The sequence below is a fragment of the Notolepis coatsorum genome (genome assembly GCF_963971535.1).
Source record: "Notolepis coatsorum genome assembly, chromosome: 12".
Taxonomy (NCBI): domain Eukaryota; kingdom Metazoa; phylum Chordata; class Actinopteri; order Aulopiformes; family Paralepididae; genus Notolepis; species Notolepis coatsorum.
The window spans coordinates 116,062,551-116,084,797 of NC_140176.1; the positions used below are offsets into that span (position 1 = coordinate 116,062,551).

General features: G+C 44.0%; 1 protein-coding gene across 1 annotated transcript in view; it reads left to right on the forward strand.

The window, feature by feature from the left end:
* sass6 (SAS-6 centriolar assembly protein) overlaps nt 1–22,247 on the forward strand; it is a 168,753-nt gene that overhangs the window by 133,113 nt on the left and 13,393 nt on the right. Inside the window, exon 15 of the mRNA XM_084325732.1 lies at nt 7,179–7,270. Coding sequence (XP_084181858.1) covers nt 7,179–7,270 — 92 coding nt within the window. The remainder of the gene's footprint in view (nt 1–7,178; nt 7,271–22,247) is intronic.

Consider the following 22,247-nt stretch of genomic DNA (forward strand, 5'->3'; position numbering starts at 1 on the left):
ATGCACCTACAAAAGCAGATGATTACAATTAAATTAGCCAACTTGGTAACACATTAGTCATAGCCTTATTAATGTTTTGTGTGGCGTCGCCGTCGTGTACAACGATACTTACGTTTTTTAGGTGATTTGACAAAGTTGTTGTAGAGTTGTGATATGCCATTTTCTTCTGCCATATCTGGCACTCTGCTTTTTGGGCATTGTCTTTGCATATTTTTTTTTTGATCCACTTTTTCTCCCATTTTCTATATTTTTCTCCCATCCCAATTTCGTATCATCCAATTCAACCCTCCCTTGTCACGGACGCTGTTTCTTGCCTCCCACAAGCCGGCTGCAATGTGGACTAAGTCATACATAGCACAAGTCCCCTCCGGTACTTGAGGTAACAGCAGTCGCATCTTTTCACCTGCGCAGCTCGATCTCTCAGTGGCGAGGAGTAACGCGTGGGAGGCTCACGCTGCCCCCGACACTTCCTGATTCTACTGCGCAGGCGCACCAACCGACCTGTAGGAGTCGCTGTCCACAACGCCCGATCCCCACCCATCAGTTTCCCACCCCCTAATATGGCCAATGTGTATTAGTACGGACGACCAGCTAAACTGAAAGCAAATGTGGAGCGCTGGGCTCGAACTGACGAGCCCAGCGTCTCCAGCATTTCGTGGCGAGCGCCTTGCCCACTACGCCACGTAGCCGCCCCTGTCTTTGCATATTTTAAAGTGTAACCACACGTCTGATGACTTCTTCGTCGACATGTCTGCTGCACATGTCCTTGTTGTTTTCAACACAGATAATCTCCATGTGCTTGTTGTAGAGAGGTGGAGTCGAGGCGCCGCTTACTTTCGTTTCATTGGAATGGAGGCGGGAAGGCGCCGCTTACTTTCGTTTCATTGGAATGGAGGTGCAAGATTTTGGAGGCAAAAAATATATATATATATTTTTTTTTTATGTTCGAAGCTCGTGCCATCGAACGAAGCTTCGAAGCTTCGAAGTATTTAAGACAGCCCTAGATATTATTATGTTTATTTCATCAGAATGTATTCTGTAAACTGCTATTGAAGGGACACTGCAGTGGCTCATGTAGTGAGACTAAAACAAAATTATTCAGAACAGAAAAGGAGTCAAAAACCTTGTTGAGAAATTAAATTAAAGGTGTATTGCCGTAGGTAAATTTAATGAAAGATGTATTGCCGTAGAGCAGGGGTGGCCAACCCGCGGCTTGCAAGCCGCATGTGGCTCTTTGCCCGTCAATGTGTGGCTCTTCCATCAATTTTTTTTTAATTTTTTTTTATGTCACTCATTCCATAAGGACATAGAATAAACATTTACAGATTTTTTTTTAAATGGTCCGTTTGCATGTTCTTGGTATCTGAATCTAGGGACATCTATGGATCTCAGGGAATGTATTCCCAGTGTCAGAAATAGTGTGTCTGTTACTAGGCTTGAGTAAATTGTAATGAACCAAAGGAGAATATCAATTCTATTAAAAAAAATTATTATCTTTGACTGTGAATAACACCATGCTAAAATTTACCAGACCTGAAAAATCTAAGCAAATGAATAAAGGGAAGATGATTAAACAGAAGGTTTTGTTGATACAGTACTGAATTCTGCCATCTTTTTTATAATGTAAATTTCTCCACAGTTTTTCATCATATTGCAACACCGTTTTTTGCTAGATGTTCACAGAAAGGTAGAGAAACTAACTGCGTTCTGTTTTATGGCAATAACGTTCAGGTTTGTGGGAGATAATCCCAAAAAATAAGAGAAATAAAAAAGTTTATCCAGAAGTCAGATGATTGACAGGGGCTGGCGTGAGCTGGATAGGGTAGTTTTTCGAAATTCGAAAGTCCATCAAAAGCCCAGGGTCTCTTCCTTCAAAAGACTCCACTTCCTCTGTCAATATGCACCGGTTTCCGACTCAATGCCCTGAGATTTCTATAATCTTATATTTCACTAATAACAGTTAAAAATCATTGGTAAACAAACGTAATGCTGAAATACACTTTTACTGTATATCTCGTGTTTAAGAGGTTAACCCTGTGAGGCCCAAATTAAAAATCCATTAGCAACTTCAGAGGCCAGAGGGTGGGACATATAAACACATTTACTATCAAATAGCATTGTGAGACTGAACAACAGGACCAATTGCTATACATGTGCTTAAACATTTTTAAATAAACATTTACAGACTTTTTTTAAATGGCTAAAAGTGATTTTGTAATTTTGCAACCGTGGGTCTCACAGGGTACTTGTAAATGAGCTCAAACTACAACAGTCTACACCCCCTGGGCCCCTTAACAATTGTTTGTATTGAGCCGCATTGTAATTGTAGCCATTCTGCAATGTTAAATAACGTTGTTTATCCATACACTAGCTCTATTAAGCGATGATAGGCTAGCCGAGCCACAATGCTATGGTCGCTGCCATTAACGTTAGCATGTAAGCTAACGTCAACAACAATGGCGTCGATACTTTTTCTAACAGAAGTGAGTGTGGGCGTCATAGATATCTATGGTGGGCGTCTCTACAGTGACGAAGCCTGAACCCTTCTCATTGGTTGAAAATGGCCTTCATGTTTGTACATCGCCATCTGTTGCTTTGGCATTGTACTGCATGTATATATTACATCAACAGTGTTAAACCACTGTGAGCGGCCTGGAGTGGATTGGAGCGGAGGAGAACTCTCGCTCCGGACGCCTATTGCTTAATGACATGTCATGAGTGCTGCTTTTGCTTCCGCGTTTTCCCTGATTGGCTGCGCCATGCCCCGCGGCAGGCGCGGCAACCGCAGAGCGAGCGGAGCGGCAGAGCGAGCGGAGCGGCAGAGCGCGAGCGGAATTACGTAACCGCCGCAGGAATCCGCCATGATTTTCATTCGGCGCTTCAGCTCACCTGGCATAGCAGCGGTCCTGCGGTCCTGCGGTTCGTTGTTGACGAGTTCGAATCCCATGATTTTTTTTTTTTAACATGATTTTTTTTTTAACGTGTATTCTTTCGCCGGTTAAGGTTAGGCATGGTTAAGGTTAAGGTTAAGGTTAGGCATTGTTTCGGAGTTGGTTAAGGTTAGAACGGTTAAGTTTAGGCGCTGTTAAGGAGCTGGTTAAGGTTAGAGTTTGTCTTAGAGACAGCCTATTTCCGCACTGCCGCTCTCCCGCGTTGCCGCGGTCACATGGTCAAATTGTCACATTCTTGCACTCATGACCTGTCATAAAGCAACACGCGCTCCGGACGTCGCGCCGACTCATTTTAAAACCCACTCCTCGCTCACGTCAAAACCGCCCGCTCCGCGCCCCGCGCCGCTCACGCTCCGATCCGCTCACATGGCCTGGCTGGATAGGGTAGTTTTTCGAAATTCGAACGCCCTGAGTCTCTTCCTTCAAAAGACTACACTCACTTTTGGCTGCTCCACTTTCTCCTGTCAATATGCGCCGGTTTCCGACTCAATGCCCTGAGATTTCTATAATCTTATATTTCACTAATAACAGTTAAAATAATTGGTAAACAAACGTAATGCTGAAAATATACACTTTTACTGTATATCTCAGGCTTAAGAGGTTAAACCTGTGAGTCCCAAATTAAAAAGACATTAGCAACTTCAGAGGCCAGAGGGTGGGACATATAAACACATTTACTATCAAATAGCATTGTGAGGCTGAACAACAGGACCAATTGACTATACATGTGCTTTCATTTTTTTAAATAATTTTTTTTTTTTTAAATGGCTAAAAGTGATTTTGTAATTTTGCAACCGTGGGTCTCACAGGGTACTTTTAACCCTGTGAGGCCCAAATAAAAAAGACATTAGCAACTTCAGAGGCCAGAGGGTGAGACCTATAAACACATGAAGGGTGCCGTGACTGAAAAAATAGTTGAGAAACGCTGGTATATGGTGTGGCTCTTTGTGGTACCACAGTAATTTTTGTGGCTCTTAGTCTCTGACTGGTTGGCCACCCCTGCCCTAGGTGCTAATAATAAAATATAATATAAAAACAAGCAATGAGACATAAAGGAAAATATATATACAACATAAAACGTAGGACTAATAAACTAAGCATATAGTTGCACAGTAGCTTCTCATATTGCAGGTAGCTTCATATTACAGTAGCTTCTCATATTACAGGTAGCTTCTCATATTACAGTAGCTTCTCATAGCTTCTCATATTACAGTAGCTTCTCATATTACAGGTAGCTTCTCATATTACAGTAGCTTCTCATATTACAGTAGCTTCTCATATTGCAGTAACTTCTCATATTACAGTAGCTTCTCATATTACAGTAGCTTCTCATATTACAGGTAGCTTCTCATATTACAGTAGCTTCTCATATTACAGTAGCTTCTCATATTACAGTAGCTTATCATATTACAGGTAGCTTCTCATATTACAGTAGCTTCTCATATTACAGTAGCTTCTCATATTACAGTAGCTTCTCATATTGCAGGTAGCTTCTCATATTGCAGTAGCTTCTCATATTGCAGGTAGCTTCTCATATTACAGTAGCTTCTCATATTACAGTAGCTTCTCATATTACAGTAGCTTCTCATATTGCAGGTAGCTTCTCATATTACAGTAGCTTCTCATATTGCAGGTAGCTTCTCATATTACAGTAGCTTCTCATATTACAGTAGCTTCTCATATTGCAGGTAGCTTCTCATATTGCACAGGAGGGTGTGATTACAAAGTCAGAATTGGAAAGGTCTTTATTGCCAAGTAGTTTACACATACAAGGAATTTGATTTGGTCGCTTTTGGTGCGACATTAACACATTGGTCGCCAAAAACGGCTTACGACGTGTTTGCCCGCCATGTGATGAACGCCAAGAACGGCGAAAGCCGGTTTTTAAATCAATATTTAATTTTTTCGCCATGGCATTCATAATTCATCCAGCCAACCTCCGGGACTGCAGCGGGACCCTGTATGAGATTGCAACGCATCAATACTGCCGCCTGGTGGATGGTTGGGCGAGTTACACTCTCGCCAAAACCGGAAGTGGTGATCAGTGCGTCGAGGAAATCCCTCCGGCAGTAATATCTTGTTACGGGACTACAGACAAACACTAGCGTCCATTTGGATCGCTTCCATAACGCAATAATCGATATGATTTCGGTGTTTATTGCGCCATACAAACCGGAAATGGATCTAGGAGATCGGCGTCAAATAATTGGGATCTTTTTCTTCCAGTCTCATAGGCGAATGGTAAGAGGACAGTAACGTTATTTTCAGCCCGATTGTGCGTTTCTTTGTTTGCAAACAGTCTGATCAATATATCAACCCATACTACATAAAGCCGTTACTGACGATAAAGGAATTATAGACGCCCCCCCGCCCCCCCTTTCCTCCACGCATGATGAAGCATAATGTATACCGATCATATACATTTGAATTTTTTAATATAGCGTGTATAGGAAAGAAACTGCAATCGATAATCTATCATATGCGTTTGGGCCTATAACTAGCGTTTTTGGAATTACAGCAGAAAAGCTTAAATACATACTTATATTCACGACGGTATTAACACAACAATGTATGAATGAAAAAATATAACGTTCCCACATCCGGAACGATAGATAATCGATGTTGAATGGGCCATAGTAATGTCAATATAGCTATAATATTTAAAAAGTTATAGCCCTGCAAAGAAGGTAAACATCTCCATAGGCTTTCAACGGTGGCAGACTTTGATGGGTACAATGGCTGGCAGTCAATGTGTTAACGGACAGACAATTACGGTAGAATAAAATAAAAAGTATAAACTAAATTCAAATAGAAGCACAATATAATAAAATTAAATAGGCCAGTGCTGTACAATTGTGCACGATGTGATCAAGTATATCCATAATATTGGATAAAAGCGCTATACAAATGCAGTCCACTTACAACGCCTGCGAGATACTTGGTAGGTAGTGTAGTTAACCAACCGTTACCCTGTTCTTTCAGCGAGGCTCATTAACCCTTTCACTGCCACACGACGGAAGGTTATCCGCGGTGGCGGTCAGGTGGCGTAGCGGAGATTGCGTTCGTCACCAACACCGGAGACGCTGGATTCGCCTGTTCGAATCCAGCTCCCGGCGTTGTCACCAGCTTGGCTGGCCGTTCACACTAATACAATTGGCAGTATTAGAGGGTGGGAAAGCTGGCGGGGTGGGTCCGGGTCGTTGTAAACAGCGACTCCTACAGTTCGGTCGGGGCGCCTGCTCAGCGCGGATAGGATCTAAGGGGGGTAGTGTGATCCTTCCAAACATTACACCCTCTCAGTGAGAGTCCGCGCTGCCAGGTGAAAAGAAGCGGTTGATTGGCTAGACGTGATTGGCTAGGAAGCACGTGATAGCCTCCACTCTCCCAGACCGACTGTGGGGGGTAAGTGCGCAGCGATCAGGAAGGGGATTGGGAATTGGCATAACGACTAACATTGGGATGGGAGAAAATCGGAGGAAAAAGGAGGGGGGAAAAGATCGGAAAAAAAAGAAGGTTATCCGCGGAGCTATGGATGCTAATGATGGAGCATCGCCGTCGGTTGTGTGATAATAATGCATAATAATGCAGGACCTGTTGCAGAGGTCTTTATTCGGCATGCAACGACACTCAATGTTTTAGCGGTACACACAGCGGTTAGTTTAGCACACACACCGGAACACACACGCACGCATCTCTTTAGAATCGCCGATGCGATTCGTCTCTGCGATTAACCCATCCCGTCCTTCCCCCCCAAGGGCAGCCGGAAGCAGACAGGCGTCAACGTGAGCCGCGCCAGGGGACCAATCCAAGTGCTCCTGTCCGTCTTCGTCAAGGACGCCACAGCGTTAGCGATCTGTTGTTGTGCATGTTTTTCCATTGGGTTTATCTTATCGGGGGGGAAACCCTTGCGAGCACGGGGAGAACATGCAAACTCCACACAGAAAGGCCTGGGAGATACCCCACCTGAGTACCTGGCATCATGGAAACCTGGTCCCCAAGCGGGAATCGAACCCTGGACCTTCTTGCTGTGAGGCGACAGTGTTAACCACTGCACCACCGTGCCGCCTATAGTAGAGGGCTAACCTTCTGTATTGTCACAGTGAAAGGGTTAACCGGCTGTCGTGTGGCAGTGAAAGGGTTAAGGTGTTGCCAGACCAGTTTCAGTGTTACCACCGTAATGCTTAATGGCTTTTGAGTTTTGACTATTGATTGCTGTTCTCTTTTCAGTGGAGAACCTGCCGGTTTGGACTCCAAGTACTTTGAGAGGAGTGACGACAGCATTCCACTCCACGGTCTGCTCCCTGCTCTACATCACAGAGGTATTAACAAGTTGCATCACAGTGTTGAGAAACCATGTGGAAGCCGCGCAGCATGGAGAACCAGCACAACAAATACAACTGGTACTAAACACACACACATATATAAAACACACAAACACACACAAACAGTATCTTAGTCCAATGGGTGCTATCACTGGCCAGGAGTCGACTCCTTAAACGCCACTCTTGCTATACATATATTGTATAACATGTAAAACTGTATTTGAGCCATGTTCTTGTTGTTTGTCTTTTGTCATGTCTGTGTTAACTCATTGACTGCCGGGGATTAGCCTTGGCCCTGAATAGCCACTGCCACGCTTTGAAAGATAGATTGTTTGTAGAGCTATATTCTATATTATAGCTATGGATACAATACGATGGCCCATTTGACATCGAGTATCTATCGTTCAATATGTGAAAAATAAATGATTTTTCATCCATACATTCCCGTTTTATACCGTGGTGAATATGAGTATAGTTTTAGCGTGGTCTGGGGTAATTCCCGAAATGCTGAGCAATAGCCTTATGCGTGTATTCTACTAAAACAGTTGCCGTTTCTTGCCTGGACCCGCTATTATTCTCAAATCAAATCTATATCATAGGTATTATGTTTCATCATGAATGCATGAAAGGGGCGGGGGGGGGGGGGGTCGTTTTTTGATGCTTTGATTGCCACCAACGGCATACGTTGTGGACTAACGTTACACACACGGTCGGATCGAGGTGAAGACATGCTTGGATCAACGCAAGATTGATATTGAGATCATATAGCCCTTGACTAGGATGTACCCCAAAAAGAATATTCCAATTATCTGATCGCCATTCCAAGTGTTGATGTCCGTCGTGTCAGGCGAGGAATGGCACGGTTTCTAGTGAAATGCACTAAACGCTGCCTAGCGGCGTTTCCTGGGATTACACAGAATTACTCTAAAACTATATTCAAATTCATCATGGTATAAAACGGGAATGTATGGATATAAAAATGATTTATTTTTCACAAATTGAATGATAGATACTCGATGTCAAATGGGCGATAGTTTTATATCCATAGCTATGATATTTAATATAGTTTTAGCACTGCAAACACCGGCATGTATCCCCATTCATTAAAGCGCTGGCACACACGGCCATACGGCCCACAGCGACCTCTGGCGCTGAATGTGTTGAGGCTTGACTTCCTATACTTACCCCACACTCCAACCCCACTGATCCATCCGCTACGGACAGCCAGCTTCCTCCTGATTCCCACTGGAATCATAGATCCATGAAGATCCCCGCTCCCCTTAATCAAAGTTACGATTAAACCCCCACTAGTCTTGATGTAAAATCAATGGTTAATACAGTGATTGGTTAAAGTGAATCGAGTATTTCACAGTCCATCTGACACATTGGTTGGCAATAACAATAATCCTACATAAGCATTAGAGATGGGTACCAACTTCGGTACTTTTAAGGGTACCGACCGAAACACGTCGGTACTACCGTGTATCGATTCACGTGAGATCCAACTGTGCCAATTTTCGGTAATGCAAAAAAGAAAAAGATGACATCAACATTTGGTTACCGCAAAATGAAACTGCACGTTAATGCCAACGACACGTGCACAATACACGCTCAACACTTTCAGGGCCATGCCTCTTCCGGGAAGTCATTGCCTCATGCCACCCATTAAACCAATGTAATCGGTCACCTTGTTTGTAGAGCTATAACCATATTCTATATTATAGCTATGGATACAGTACTATAGTCATTTGACACTGGGTTTCTTCCGGTCAAGATACAAAAAAGAAGAAAAAAAATCCATCCATACGTTCCCGTGTTATACCGTGGTGAATATAAGTATGGTTTTAGAGCTGTCTGGCGTAATTAATGAAATGCTGGGTTATAGCCCTGTAATGGCAGAATTTCTTCTGAGTTTCGTTTACCATTTCGTTTTCAGTGCGTGCAGCAAAAAGTTTCACACTCGTGTCCAATGGCTAATACAAATCTGTATCCACAGTTATGATGTACACTCACGGACTCCAGGATTAAGTTTGAAGGTTCTTTACTTTCTTTGGGCAGTCACACAATATACAACATCATTCTTCAACAGGATATAGATCGAATTAGGATCGGTGGACTTCGTTTTGGACTACGTTTTGGACTACGTTTTGGACTACGGTCAAAAAGTTATGTGCTTCTATACTGCATGGGCACTGTCTCACTACTAACTAGGCACTTCAAGTTCACTGCATATAAAGACTCTCGCACATGCGCAGTAACACATCTAACGTACATGTAATGTTAATTCTTAGAAATAATTCGCAACTAAACTATAAATATGGCTTATAGCATACCACAGCATTACAAATTAAACTACTGCTCGTTTTCTAAATATATAGAATACAAATATATTCAAAATATAAACTTTCAAGGTTTGGCTCTTACATAACCGGCCTCTAATTGGAAGACAAGCAGGCTGCCAATTACTCAATAAACAAACTAGAGCCAACGTAAATTTCCAAACATAAAGCATTATCCTATATGCTAATCAAATTCTAGCGTGAATGTACTGAACGTACAAAGGATACGTAGGTCAAAGTTCTTTTGTTTAACTGTCCTTCTCATAGATGAGACACAGCTTGTCGACAGGTCTTTCAAGGGTGTTCGTCTTCGTCTTGACCAGCACACGCCTCACAAGTCCGTTTGCATCGGGAATGATCTGAGCGACTCTTCCCAGCAACCATGAGCTCCGTGGCGCTGATTCATCCAAGATCATGACGACATCTCCAATTGACAGATTCTTCTTGATCTGGGTCCATCGCTGACGCTCTTGCAACTGGGGAAGGAACTCACGCACCCATCGCTTCCAGAATAAGTCGGCGAGATATTGTATCTGCTTCCATCTTCTGCGTGCGTATGAATCCTCCTTGCTGAACAGTCCAGGCGGCATGACTGGCTGCTTCTTCATCAGTAGTAAGTGGTTAGGGGTCAATGCTTCGAGGTCTGAAGGGTCGTCTGTTGTTGTTGTGAGTGGTCTGTCATTTAGTATGTATTCCACTTCACACAGCAATGTGTGTAGACACTCATCACTGACTGTTTGTTCCTTCAGCACAGATCTCATTACTTTCCTTACAGATCGGATCTGTCTCTCCCAGACTCCTCCAAAATGTGAGCCTGCAGGTGGGTTGAAAACCCATTTGATTCCTCTTTGCATCAGTGCATCTTGAATCTTTGTTTGATTCCACTGCTGAATCGACTCTCGCAGCTCACGCTCAGCGGCTACGAAATTTGTCCCATTGTCTGAGCGCATAATTGCTACTTGTCCTCTCCTGCACAGAAAACGACGGATTGCATTCACACACGAGTCAGTGTCAAGCGAGTGCGCTACTTCAAGGTGTACTGCTCGCGTAGTGAGACAGGTAAACAGGACACCATATCTCTTCACAGTGCTGCGGCCCTGCTTCACGTCAAACGGACCAAAGTAATCCACCCCTACGTTAGTGAAAGGGGGCTTGTCAGGTTCCAGCCTGTCTGGAGGCAAGTTTGCCATCTTTTGTCCGAGGGTCTTGCCTTTGACTTTTCTGCAGACCACACATCTTGACAAGAACTTCCTCACCATTGAGTTCGCTGAGGGGATCCAATACCTTTGACGCAAACGTGAGAGCATATAGTTTCTTCCACAGTGTCCGATTTTCTCATGAGTGTCTCTCAGAATCAGTGTAGTGACGTGCGAATCCTTTGGGATGATGACCGGATGCTTCACATGCTCCGGCATAGCAGATGCACAGAGACGGCCTCCGACCCTCAGAACTCCATCCTGGATCACTGGGTCAAGCTTTGTTAGATGACTGCTCTTCTTCACGTTGCTTCCTTTCTCCAGCATGAGTACTTCTTCAGGGAAATGCTGGGTTTGAGTGAATCTGATGATCTCCATCTCAGCTCTCGTTAGACATTCAACTGTCAAGGTGCCCACGTCTGGCATCATCTTGTTGTCGTTCTGGTTGTCATTTCTTGTTTGACGATCTGGATCTGTTTGTAGATCTGTCTTCTTCTTCCTACAGCGCTGTAGCAGCATATCCTTCAGTCGGAGAATCCAGGCGACGGCTCTTTTCAATCTGTACCAGCTGGAATAGTGGTTGATCAGCTTGTTCACAGCGTCTGTGTCTTCGACTGCGTGTGTAAGGTGTACGTGTCTCACCTCGCTGTCGTCCTCTTCGACCTTCATCTCGGCAGGTCTGTCCGGCCATTGACTCTCTGGTTCTCGAAGGAAAGCTGGACCATGAAACCAGCTAGGGCTCTCCATGAACTTGGTAGGTGTAAGCCCCCTGGAAGCACAGTCGGAAGGGTTGATTGAGGTATTGACATACTTCCATTGGTGCGCCTTCGTTGCATCTCTGATGGTGGCGACACGGTTGGCAACGAAGGTCTTGAAATGCAGTGTTTCATTCTCTATATATCTCAACACGGTTGTGCTGTCAGTCCAGAATGTCGAGTCATGAAGGTCCATCTGGAGCTCTCGTCTCAACATTTTGTCAGTGTTCACGGCCACTACCGCTGCTGTCAATTCCATTCGTGGAATAGTAGTTTGCTTTGTTGGAGCAACACGGGCTCGTCCCATCATGAAGGCGCAGTGAACCTGTCCATTGCCGCTTGTCAGTCTGAGGTAGGAGACTGTCCCGTATCCATTTTCAGACGCGTCAGAAAAGTGATGAAGCTGTGCTTCTGCAACAGGTCCGAAGTCCACTGGTCTTACACATCTGGTCACACCCACTTCTGACAGTTGGTGAAGCTCTTGCAGCCACGTTGTCCATTTTTGGGCAAACTTTTTAGGAATTTCGTCGTCCCATGCAAGCCTTTCTTTGCACAGCTGCTGCATGAGCATCTTTGCAGGGAGGATTGCTGGGGCAAGGAAACCCAGAGGGTCGTAGATAGAGCTGGTTACTGAAAGGATTCCTCTTCTTGTGACGGGTCTGTCTTTAAGATTGATCCTGAACTTGAATGAGTCGGACTCGATGCACCACAACACTCCTAAGACCCTTTCCACAGGGAGAGCATCGTTGGTCAGATCCAGGTCTCTCAGTTCGTTTGCTCTTTCGTTGTCTGGGACAGACGCAAGCAGCCTGCGACTGTTACTTGTCCATTTGGTCAGGTGAAAACCTCCGTCGGCGCACAATGCGGTGAGGTCTGCTCGTAGGGCGATAGCTTGAGTTTCGTTGGAGACCGACTTTAGACAGTCGTCTACATAAAAGTTCTTGAGAACTGTGTCTACAGCCTCAGGTGGAGCCTTGCTCCTATTCTCTTGTGCTGTCCTCTGTAGAGCAAATGTGGCGCAGCTGGGTGAGGAGGTCGCACCGAAGAGGTGCACAACCATCTTGTACTCAGCAATGTCCTGGGTGATGTCTCCCTCGGGCCACCACAGGAAGCGCAAGAGATCGGTGTCTTCATCAGGCACGCGCACTTGGTAGTACATCTTTTCGATGTCAGCCATCATGGCGACCGGCTCCTGTCTGAAGCGAGTCAACACTCCGACCAGGGTGTTCGTTAGGTCTGGTCCTTGTAGAAGCTCACTGTTCAATGAGACTCCTTGGTAGCTGGCGCCACAGTCAAACACCACACAAATCTTTTTCTTCTGTGGGTGGAAGACTCCATGATGGGGAAGGTACCATACCTTTCCATCCTGACGACTTAACAGTCTTGTTGGTACTTTCACTGCATATCCTGCGTTAATCATGTCACACATGAAGCTGGTGTACTCTGCATGGAACTCAGGATTCCTCTTCAGCTTGGTCTTGAGGTTTAGTGCTCGCTGCATAGCAGCACTTCGATTGTTTGACATTTGGACACTCGCTCTCTTCAGCGGAAGATTTATGTAGTAATGTCCATCCACATAGCGTGCAGAGCCTGACACAAAGTCCATGAAACGATGGTCCTCTTGTGACATCTCTAACTTGTCATCACAGTTTCGTTCGGGAAAGTCATGGTTATATTGCTGGAGAAGAAGCCGTTCTATGTCCTCAGTCTCGACAGCAATTCTGTTCACTGCAGCACTTGATTGTTCACCGTCACGTGCTGCAGTGTCCGTTGGCTCTTCCAGTGGACCATTCAGAATCCACCCAAGAGCAGTTTTGACCGCATATGGTCCGTTTGCTTGGCTGTGGATCACTTTCCATGGCTCTAGCAGCTTGTGTTCTCTTGTTCCAATGAGAAGCTCCACTTCGGCGTTGATGCGTGGCAACCTGACTTCGTTGAGGTACGGCCATTTGTCAACATCCTTTTGTTGTGGAACGTTCTTCACGGAGACGGGGATGTTCCTCTGTGTGAACACCTTGGACAGTTCAATGAAGTTATTCTCCTCTAACCCACTAACTTCCAAGTCAGTGAGGATGTAACTCTCCACTCGCTTTGCATTGATGGTGCTTAGCACTAGCTCCGTCTTTCTGCCTTGAATGTTCAATCGCTCTGCCAGTGTCTCTGTACAAAACGTTGCAGAGCTGCCTGGGTCCATGAATGCATAGACCTCCACAGCTTTGTTGCTTTTCTTGTTCTTTACTCTGACTGGCACTATGGCGAGCACGCAGTTGTCTCCGGCCCCAGTGCAGGCACTTAACACTTTGTTTTCCTCTGTACTGGCTTGGGAGGCGGGTTCATCTTCTTTTGAGGCAACTTCTGTTGTCTTCTCCTTTGCACCTTTGTCTTGCCTTGCAAAATGTAGCATGCTGGGATGCTTCATGGAACAGTGTTCACATGTCATTTTCTTTTTACACTCCTTGCTAAGGTGGCCTTTCACCAGGCAGCCGAAACAGAAGCCGTTCCTCTTCAGAAACTCCACTCTTTCCTTATGTGGTTTGTCTCTTAGCTTGCGACATTCTTCCAGGGTGTGACCTTTCTCACAGAACACACATGGCTTTGTAAAGGCACGGTTGAAGTATGTAGCATCCTTTGATTTTGATGATTCACCTTTTTCATCATCCACTTGTTCAGCACTGGTAGCGAAGCTGCTTCCCCTTTTAGCTTCTCTTTGATCTTTCTTTCCGTGCTGAGGTTTCTTTGTATCTTTCTTGTCCGCTGTTGCAGAGTCGAGATCTCCAAAGAGAGGGTCAGATGTGATCTTTGCTTGGCGATCTACGAAGCTCACCAGATCTGTAAACTTGGCTCGCCTCCGACGGCGTTCTTGAAGGTCATATGCATGAACTCTCCATCTCTCTCTCATCTTGAATGGCAGCTTAGCAACAACCGCCCTCATGGTCGTCGGATTGTCCATCTCTTCCATGTAATCGACATCTTCCATAGCGTTGCGACAGCTCACAAGAAACACTGAAAAAGCGCTGAGGGCTTTCCCATCCTCTGACTTTATCAACGGCCACTTGCAAGCCTTGTTGATCAAAGAGTCTGCGATCTTCAGCGGGTCTCCGTAACGTTCATGAAGCAGTCTCACTGCCTCTGCATATCCACGCACTGCAGTCATATGGTGGCAGCTCTTCACGAGGTCCTGTGGTTCCCCTCTGGTGTACTGCTCTAAGAAGTACAGTTTGTCAGCGCTGCTGTCGGCTCGTGCATCAATAGCATGATTGAAAGCTCTCATGAAGGATCTGAACTCTAATGGTTCTCCACTGAACACTGGCACGTCTCTTTGTGGCAAACGAGAGAGCTCCTGGTTCTTTGCGAGCATTTCAGCGAGGTCTGTCTGTCGCTGCATGAGCCGATACATTTCTCTAGCACTGTCCATTTGTTGCGAACTGTCATCGTGTAGTTGATGATCATCACATTGTTCTGTATCAGGTCTCAGATGAGTATGTTTTTGCTTGGAAGTACTTTTCACTGGAAACGTGGAAGTTTCTTTCTTTTGTGGCTTGGCGGGTTGGGCGCCACTCGTGCAGCCATACCCAGCTCCAGACTCCGATTTTACCTGGCGCAGCGTAGTCGACGCGCGTTTGTTCCTGCTCACATTGCTCCGCTGTTCCTCACAGTCCTGATACACTTTGATCTTTGCATTGGATACTGCTAGAGCTGTATTGATCTCTAACTGTTCCCGTTCAGCTTTAAGCTTTGCTTCTTTTTTGTCTAATGCCTGCATTTCTGCCAGGGCTGTCTTCTGTGCCATGAGGGCAGCTCTGGTTGCTTCTTCTTTAATGCGTGCTGAACTTGTAGTAGAAGCACCTGTGGCTGCATTAGACACACTGTCCTTACTTGTCACCTCATTGTTACATATTGCAGCCTGAATCCATTCTTGTATCTTTGTGATAAATTGTTCACATTTATCTGCTTTAGGCTGAAACCACAGGTCTTGATCAGCATTCTTTTCTTCTTCATCACTGAGATATAACAGCACCAAGTGATTAACGTGTGTAAATTCTTGATAGAATGTGTCATACATTCTTATTTCCCTTTGCACAATAGTTATATCAGGGGCTTGTTCTTCTTCATTTGCCAGAAGACTTTCTATTTCGTTTGACTTTGCAGTTAATTGTCCTAGCTTGCATCTTCTGGCTTTTATAAGCCCAGTCAGTTTGTCCTCTAATCCCTTGGGTGTTAGCTCCCTCTTGCGGACATTCTGTGTAACTGCACCCTCTGGCTCAGGCTCCGTGAGTTTCGCTGCAGTTTCACCGTCCATCTTGGTTGTTATTGATGCGAAGATACACCGTGAGAAGAGAACGGTAATGATTTAACTCTTTAAGTTCTTCAGGTGTCACATGAGACACTATACACTTCTTTTATTCAGTTGACATGCACTGTGCACAATGTTCTTATTTGTTTCGTTTTTCTGTTCTTGCCTTTGCTATTAGCAACGTCGTCATCCAGTTTAGCTCAGCAAAGTAACGTTCGTTTCTATAGCTGTCGTCACGTCACACATGCTGATCGTTGTTAGCTCCTGCTTTCGTCGTCAACGAGGGGCTTCTTTAACTAACTCCTCCAATAGCCAGTTTATTTTCTTGATAACGATGTCAATAGCAATATTTCCTCTTGGTTAGACAACTTTTTGACTAATGTAATGGCAGAATTTCTTCTGAGTTTCGTTTACCATTTCGTTTTCAGTGCGTGCAGCAAAAAGTTTCACACTCGTGTCCAATGGCTAATACAAATCTGTATCCACAGTTATGATGTACACTCACGGACTCCAGGATTAAGTTTGAAGGTTCTTTACTTTCTTTGGGCAGTCACACAATATACAACATCATTCTTCAACAGGATATAGATCGAATTAGGATCGGTGGACTTCGTTTTGGACTACGTTTTGGACTACGTTTTGGACTACGGTCAAAAAGTTATGTGCTTCTATACTGCATGGGCACTGTCTCACTACTAACTAGGCACTTCAAGTTCACTGCATATAAAGACTCTCGCACATGCGCAGTAACACATCTAACGTACATGTAATGTTAATTCTTAGAAATAATTCGCAACTAAACTATAAATATGGCTTATAGCATACCACAGCATTACAAATTAAACTACTGCTCGTTTTCTAAATATATAGAATACAAATATATTCAAAATATAAACTTTCAAGGTTTGGCTCTTACAGCCCTATACGTCGATTACATTGTAGACGCTAGCATTCCTCGCCTGAACCCGCCACTGTTCCGGATTCAAATCCACATTATAGGTATTATGTTCCATCATGAATGCATGAAAGGGGGGGGGGGGGTCGTTTCTGATTATTCGATCGTCGATTACGGCATTCGCATTGAACACTAAAAATGGTTATCAGCCCGATGCATTGCAGGATCATGCTAGAATTTTTTTTTTTAACAAATGTTTTTTTATTTTCTCCTTTTTTTACATAAAACCAGATACACAATACATAAACAGTAGAAATCCACAATAAATCACAGGACTATGATTGACGCATAATAACAATAATGACAGTCCAGTACTTAAATCAAGGTAAATGTAGATTAAAATTAGAGCTGGGCCGTTAACGGCGTTAACGTGCTGCGTTAACGCTATACTAGTATCGCGCGATAATATAATTAACGCATTAATCTAAAAAAACCTTTTTTTTTTTTTACATTTTTTTTTTTTTACCTTTATTTACCCAGGGTAGGTTCGCTGAGCACAGATGCTCTTTTTCAGGAACGCCCTGCTTCACATTCACACAGTTCCATTCACACCTGGGAGCTGCCCAGTACAACCACAGTTGACACCATTGGCCACTGAGCAACTCCACTGGAGCAGTTGATTCAAGCCATGTCACATAGTTCAAGTTTGAAATTATTCTTTCTGTTTTGCTCCTGAGAGTGTGCTAGATACTGTACTGGTAATATTATTTATTTGTGTTAACTTCTGAATAAAACAACTTATTAAACACAAGTACATCTTATTGAACATTATTTTGATATTTCATTACCAATTATCATAGCAAAACAGCTTTTTCAAACAGTCTGTAATGCATTTTGGAAACGGGAGATGGGCTCATGGTGTAATGGGCCACCTGGCCTGAGAAACATAAGGAGGAACGAAAAAGTAAGGACTTACTTCTGGTAATTATTTGGGTAGAACACACATATTTTGAATGCCTTCGGCAGGTTTTTTTTTAATTTTTTTGAGCCATTTTAATCTAGATTAAATCCAGGATTGCAGATGGATTAATCTAGATTAAAAAAATCTATGCCCACCTCTAATTAAAATATAATAAATACAATACAATACCTATGCTCTCCCCCCCCCCCCCCCCCCCCCCCCCCCCCCCTCAGGACCCCCCTATAGGTTAGAGTAAAATGCACTAAACGTCTCGTTGATTTTCTTGGGGTCAGTAACAAGTCCCTGTTGGTCCTTAATAGCGGGTATATCAGCAAATTGTGCATTGGATCGTATCTTCATAGCTAGTAGGTGACTCGGTTTAGAGCCATGAAAGTAATAATGTTGTCTTGTACTGCGTATTTGAAATTCAGATTGTTGTCTCTTTTTTTAACACTTTGATTTGCGACTCCAATTGACATGAGTAGTTGCGTTGTAAGGAGGAGAATAACGACGAGTGTAGCATTTCCAGTTCTACCAATTTGGATTGATGTTTCTTGCGGAGGTTGGAGGAAAAGACAGTAGTGTTTTCCTTAATAAAACCCTTTACCGATCTCCATAACATTCTGGGGTCTTGTACCGAACCCGCATTACTCTTTAGGAAATCATTTAGTTTAATGTTGAATTGTAAATTGAACGGGTTAAAACGCCATCTTGGTGCTCGGGAAGTCATTCTACTAAAAGAGCCATTTAGGAGTAAATAGCTGTGATCTGATAGTGCACTGGGTACCAATTCCACGTCAAAGCTATCAAATAGTCTAGGGGAAGCAAAAACATAATCTATTCTAGAAAATGTCTTGTGTCTTCCTGAGAAAAAAAGAGTACTCTCGGGCCTTGGGTTGAGTAGTCGCCACAGATCATTTACACCTGTATCCTTGGCCCAAGCCTGTAATGCATTAGAGGCCTGTTTCTGATCATTGGAAGTGGTGGTATTAGATTTATCAATCACGGGATCCCAGATGGCATTAAAATCCGCACCAGTTATAAATGAATACTCAGGTAGAGCCAACATTGTTCTAGAAGTTAGCATCGTAAAGATTAGGGGCGTAAGCCGCTACCAAAGCGATTTTCCTGTTACTGTATTCTATTTTAGCAATGGTTACTCGTCCGTCTGCATCAGACCATACGTCCAACAATTTAATATTCAACCCTCGTTTCACAACTATAGCTACACCACGAGATATAGTTCCAAAAGATGAGTAGCTTCAAGTTTCTTTAATAGTTGTCATACAGAAGTACAGAATACTTTTATACAAAATGCTTCTTACTGTTACGCTCCAGAGACTGTGCTAGACAAGATAAGTATGAAATAAAATAGTATAGCATGTAAAATAGAAGTAAAAATAGAGGTCACAGTGTTCAGTATAGACATATGTACAATGTTCGATGCAGAATAGAAGTAACTGAGTTACCATACAATATACAATATACTATGCAATGTACTAATATACAATACTATATAGTGCAAAGCAGAAATGGGATGAGGTATAATTTAGGTACAATTTACAGTAAGGTGTACGAGTTGTAGTGCAAATCCTTTACCAATAAATATAAAGTGTGTTTAGGTGATCTAAAGTGTGGAGAGTGGGTGCTGCAGTGTGTTGTTTGTTTAAAGTGAGTGTGTGCATGTGGATGTGTGTGCTGTGTGCATTTGATTTGTTGCATAGTGTTTATTGTTCGTTGAGCAGCCTGATGGCCTGGGGATAGAAGCTTATTCTGAGTCTTTCTGTGCTCGCCTTGAGACTCCGGTATCGCTTGCCTGACCGCAGCAGTTCAAAGAAGCAGTTGTTCGGGTGGCTGGAGTCCTTGATGATTCTCTTAGCCTTACCCCTGCACCGCTTGTTGTAAATGTTCTGGAGGGTGGGAAGCCCCCCTCCAATTGTGCGTTCGGCTGAACGTGTCACTCTTTGTAGTCTGCTACGGTCTTGTGCAGTGCTATTCCCAAACCAGGAGGTGATGTTGCCAGTCAGGATGCTCTCTATTGTACATGAGTAGAAGTTCTTAAGGATCTTCTGACTGACTTGGAACTTCCTTAGGCGCCTGAGGAAGTAGAGGCGTTGTCGTGCCTTCTTCACAACACTGTCAATGTGTGTGGTCCATGTCAAGTCCTCGGATATGTGGGCTCCGAGGTACTTAAAACTGTTCACTCTCTCAACCGGTGCCCCGTCGATGCTGAGGGGGCTGTAGTCCTTGACCCCCGACCTCCTGAAGTCCACAATCATCTCTTTTGTTTTGCTGACGTTCAGGGAGAGGCAGTTCTCCTGACACCACTGTGACAGATTCTCTACCTCTTCCAGGTAGGCCCTCTCGTCGTTGGCAGAGATCAGGCCCACCACTACTGTGTCATCAGCAAATTTGATGATTGTGTTGTTCCGCTGTGCCACGCAGTCATGTGTGTACAGGGAGTAGAGGAGGGGGCTCAGAACACAGCCCTGGGGGGCCCCTATGTTGAGCGTGATGGATGAGGAGGTGCAGTTGCCTGCTCTTACCACCTGGGGTCTGCCTGTCAGGAAGTCCAAGACCCACTGGCAGAGGTCATAGTTCAAGCCCAGGTCCCTGAGCTTGGCTATGAGTTTGGAGGGGACTATGGTATTGAATGCTGAGCTGTAGTCGATGAACAGCATTCTCACATAGTTCCCCTGCCTCTTGTCCAGGTGTGATGCTGCTGTGTGCAGCACATGGGCTATGGCGTCCTCCGTGGACCTGTTAGGGCGGTATGCAAATTGCAGGGGGTCCAGGTTGATGGGGAGGGAGGAACAGATGTAGCCCTTCACTAGCTTCTCAAAGCACTTCATGAGGTGAGAGCTACAGGGCGGTAGTCGCTTATGTTTTGATATATTTTATCCGCCAGCTTACCATTGTCAGCCAATATAACGTGCGTTTCGCTTAAAAGAGCCACATCAACCGGTTTGTTTTTCATCAATGTAAGCACGCTTTTGCGTTTATGTTGCATGCTTAGACCCCCAGTATTCCAAATCAATATATTCAAACTAGCCATAATCTAAACATGTTGCAGTACTTCTGTGTGTAATTCATCAAAGACATCGGGTTGTATACAGCTCACTGACTCATCCAGGCCCACTATACGAATGTCAATCGATTAAAATATTTAACTCAATTAATCGCATGATTGTCCATAGTTAACTCGCAATTTAATCGCATATTTTTCTTTACCATAAACTGATATTTTTCAAGTTTTAATACTCTTATCAACATGAGTCAACAAATGCTTGCTTTATGCAGCCATTTAACACAAAGGGATGACTCATTGCAAATTTGCATCAAATTCAAAACAGAGTGATGCACAAAATAACTTAAAAGAAAATAATAATTTAAAACAATGAATAAAGTGCATGAAATAATAGGGGAAAGAAAACGTTAGGAACGTGTTACATTAACCCACACAAGGGCTGAGAACACAGACCCCCGCCCCCACGGTTTTGGTACTCGAGCTCGAATATCTTAGCTGTTAGCTTCTCGTTGTTTTCATCAATCTTATCTGTTAGCTTCTCGTTGTTTTCATCAATCTTAGCCGTTAGCTTCTTGTCGTTTTCATCTATGGTATCGTCAATCACATCGAATCTCTGCGTGTGTTCGACCAAGCAGGCTTCCACTGCTGCAGTACGTTCGATATGTTTACCAGCCGCTGCCCTTAACTCTTCGATGTTGGATTCGATAGCTTCTGTGTTCGCTTCAACTTTATCGGTTAAGGTCTTTATTAGCTTAGCAAGAGATTCTATATCTGCGGTGGTTGCGGTGGCGGTGGATGAGGTGGTAGTCGCTTATGTTTTGATATATTTTATCCGCCAGCTTACCATTGTCAGCCAATATAACGTGCGTTTTGCTTAAAAGAGCCACATCAACCGGTTTGTTTTTCATCAATGTAAGCACGCTTTTGCGTTTATGTTGCATGCTTAGACCCCCAGTATTCCAAATCAATATATTCAAACTAGCCATAATCTAAACATGTTGCAGTACTTCTGTGTGTAATTCGTCTGGAGTAACGATTTATAATGGATATATATCCAACTATTGAGGTCCTGTTGAGAGCCGTGCTTGAGCATAACAAACATATAGAAGACGCATACATATAATCCCCTATCCCCATTTCCCTCCCTCCCTCTAAAGTACACGACCAGTCTGCCCAGATCGAGCAATTCATCCTTAATTTTCCTATGCAAATTGCCATATATGCCTCAAATATCATAGTATATTCACTTAAACCTTATACGAACATGTGTAAGTTAAAACACACCGAGAAGGGGAGCTCCAGTAGCTCACCACGTACCGCGAGCGCTATTTCAGCGCCGTGGACAACCGTGCTCGTCACGGATCTGGGGCTTAGCGAGTTCGAATCCCGACTGCAGCCGTGCCTTTCCCAGAGTGTCTTCCCCCCCATCTGAACCCTTTCAGCCTGTTTCTGTCGGTCATCCTTGACCAGTATAAATGTGATAAACACATAAAAGAGCCAGGGGAA